At 41.1% G+C, this 1,189-nt stretch overlaps 1 protein-coding gene across 1 annotated transcript in view; it reads right to left on the reverse strand.

Annotated features, from left to right (window-relative positions):
• The window catches only part of LOC103481325 (receptor-type tyrosine-protein phosphatase eta-like), a gene marked incomplete at its 5' end in the record, with an annotated part of 4,601 nt that overhangs the window by 1,018 nt on the left and 2,394 nt on the right, over positions 1-1,189 (reverse strand). Inside the window, 3 exons of the mRNA XM_017310686.1 lie at positions 129-314; positions 481-603; positions 785-919. Of these exons, the coding sequence (XP_017166175.1) occupies positions 129-314; positions 481-603; positions 785-919 (444 nt within the window). The remainder of the gene's footprint in view (positions 1-128; positions 315-480; positions 604-784; positions 920-1,189) is intronic.

The raw sequence follows: 1,189 nt of genomic DNA on the forward strand, positions 1-1,189 counted from the left end.
TGTTTTCATTAGTTTGGGTCAGCAAAACAAAATTAAATATCTGGGTTTATTTAAGTCCATAAAAGCCACAACCTTGAAATCTTGCTAATTGTTGCTGGAAACATCTTTAGTCTAACGACAGACCATACTGGGTAAACTGGGTAAACTGGGTACCTGCAGTGGACCACGGTTGGAGCCTCTGATCCGTCACTCTCRAYGTCCTGCCTCACAATCCTTCTGAACTGGATCAGGACCTCTGTGCCCTGAGGGACTCCGCGGTCAGGCCAGGCAGTGAAGTGGAAATGTTTGACTGATCGTTGCTCTGAGCTTCTTTTCTGTGTGGAAACATTAATATTAACTGATAGTTAATGTGTAACTTCATAAAAACACTGAAACTCTTAAAGAGAAAAGGATTTTTTTAAAAGCAACTATGCGGCCAAATCAAAAGAGTTTTATTAGATTTAAATTTTAGTATTCATGCGTTAAAGTGACGTCCTGTACCTGTTGGATGGTAAACTGCCTCAGTGTCCAGTTGGGTTCCTTCAGTTCAGACGTTACAGAGACCAACACGTCTCCATACTGACTCTGCTTCAGGTCTCCAGGCCAGTACTCTGCACATTTGGCCTACAAATAAAAAAATACATAAAATTTCCATTATTCATGTTCAGATTCAGTTTGACTTTCTGCTACAATTTATTTCCCTTTTGATTACAATTTAACAAGGAAAATAACCTATTAACTTTTATTTTGTACTTTAACTTCCTTTAAAATTTGACACTTGAATAACTGCTTTTTAAAAACGTACCCGTCCTGCTTCGRTGTGGTTGGTAACCATGACAACTCTCTTCACTTTCTGTTCCCAAATCATCCGCCAGAAATCAACAACTGTGTAGGGCAGAGGACCCTGCGTGGCGATGTACTCTCTGCTGCTGTTGAAGCCCTACAGAGAAAAAGGCTGCGGTCACTCTGCAGCCTGAAGTCACACAATTCAGATTTTTTTTTTTTTTTTTGACGTAATGCGACCTGTATCCGATCTTTTCATGGCGGTGTGAACAGCACAGGTCGGATTCTTTCTCGAATGCGACCCATATTCGATTCAAATGCGACCGAACGTTCAGGTCGAACTGAACGTCACTGATTCTCAACAAATCTCACTATTCTGCGTCCTGATACGCGCAAGCGGGAAGAAAAACAAACATGACGGACTATA

The sequence above is a fragment of the Poecilia reticulata genome, linkage group LG19, assembly GCF_000633615.1.
Source record: "Poecilia reticulata strain Guanapo linkage group LG19, Guppy_female_1.0+MT, whole genome shotgun sequence".
In the NCBI taxonomy this organism is placed as follows: Eukaryota; Metazoa; Chordata; class Actinopteri; order Cyprinodontiformes; family Poeciliidae; genus Poecilia; species Poecilia reticulata.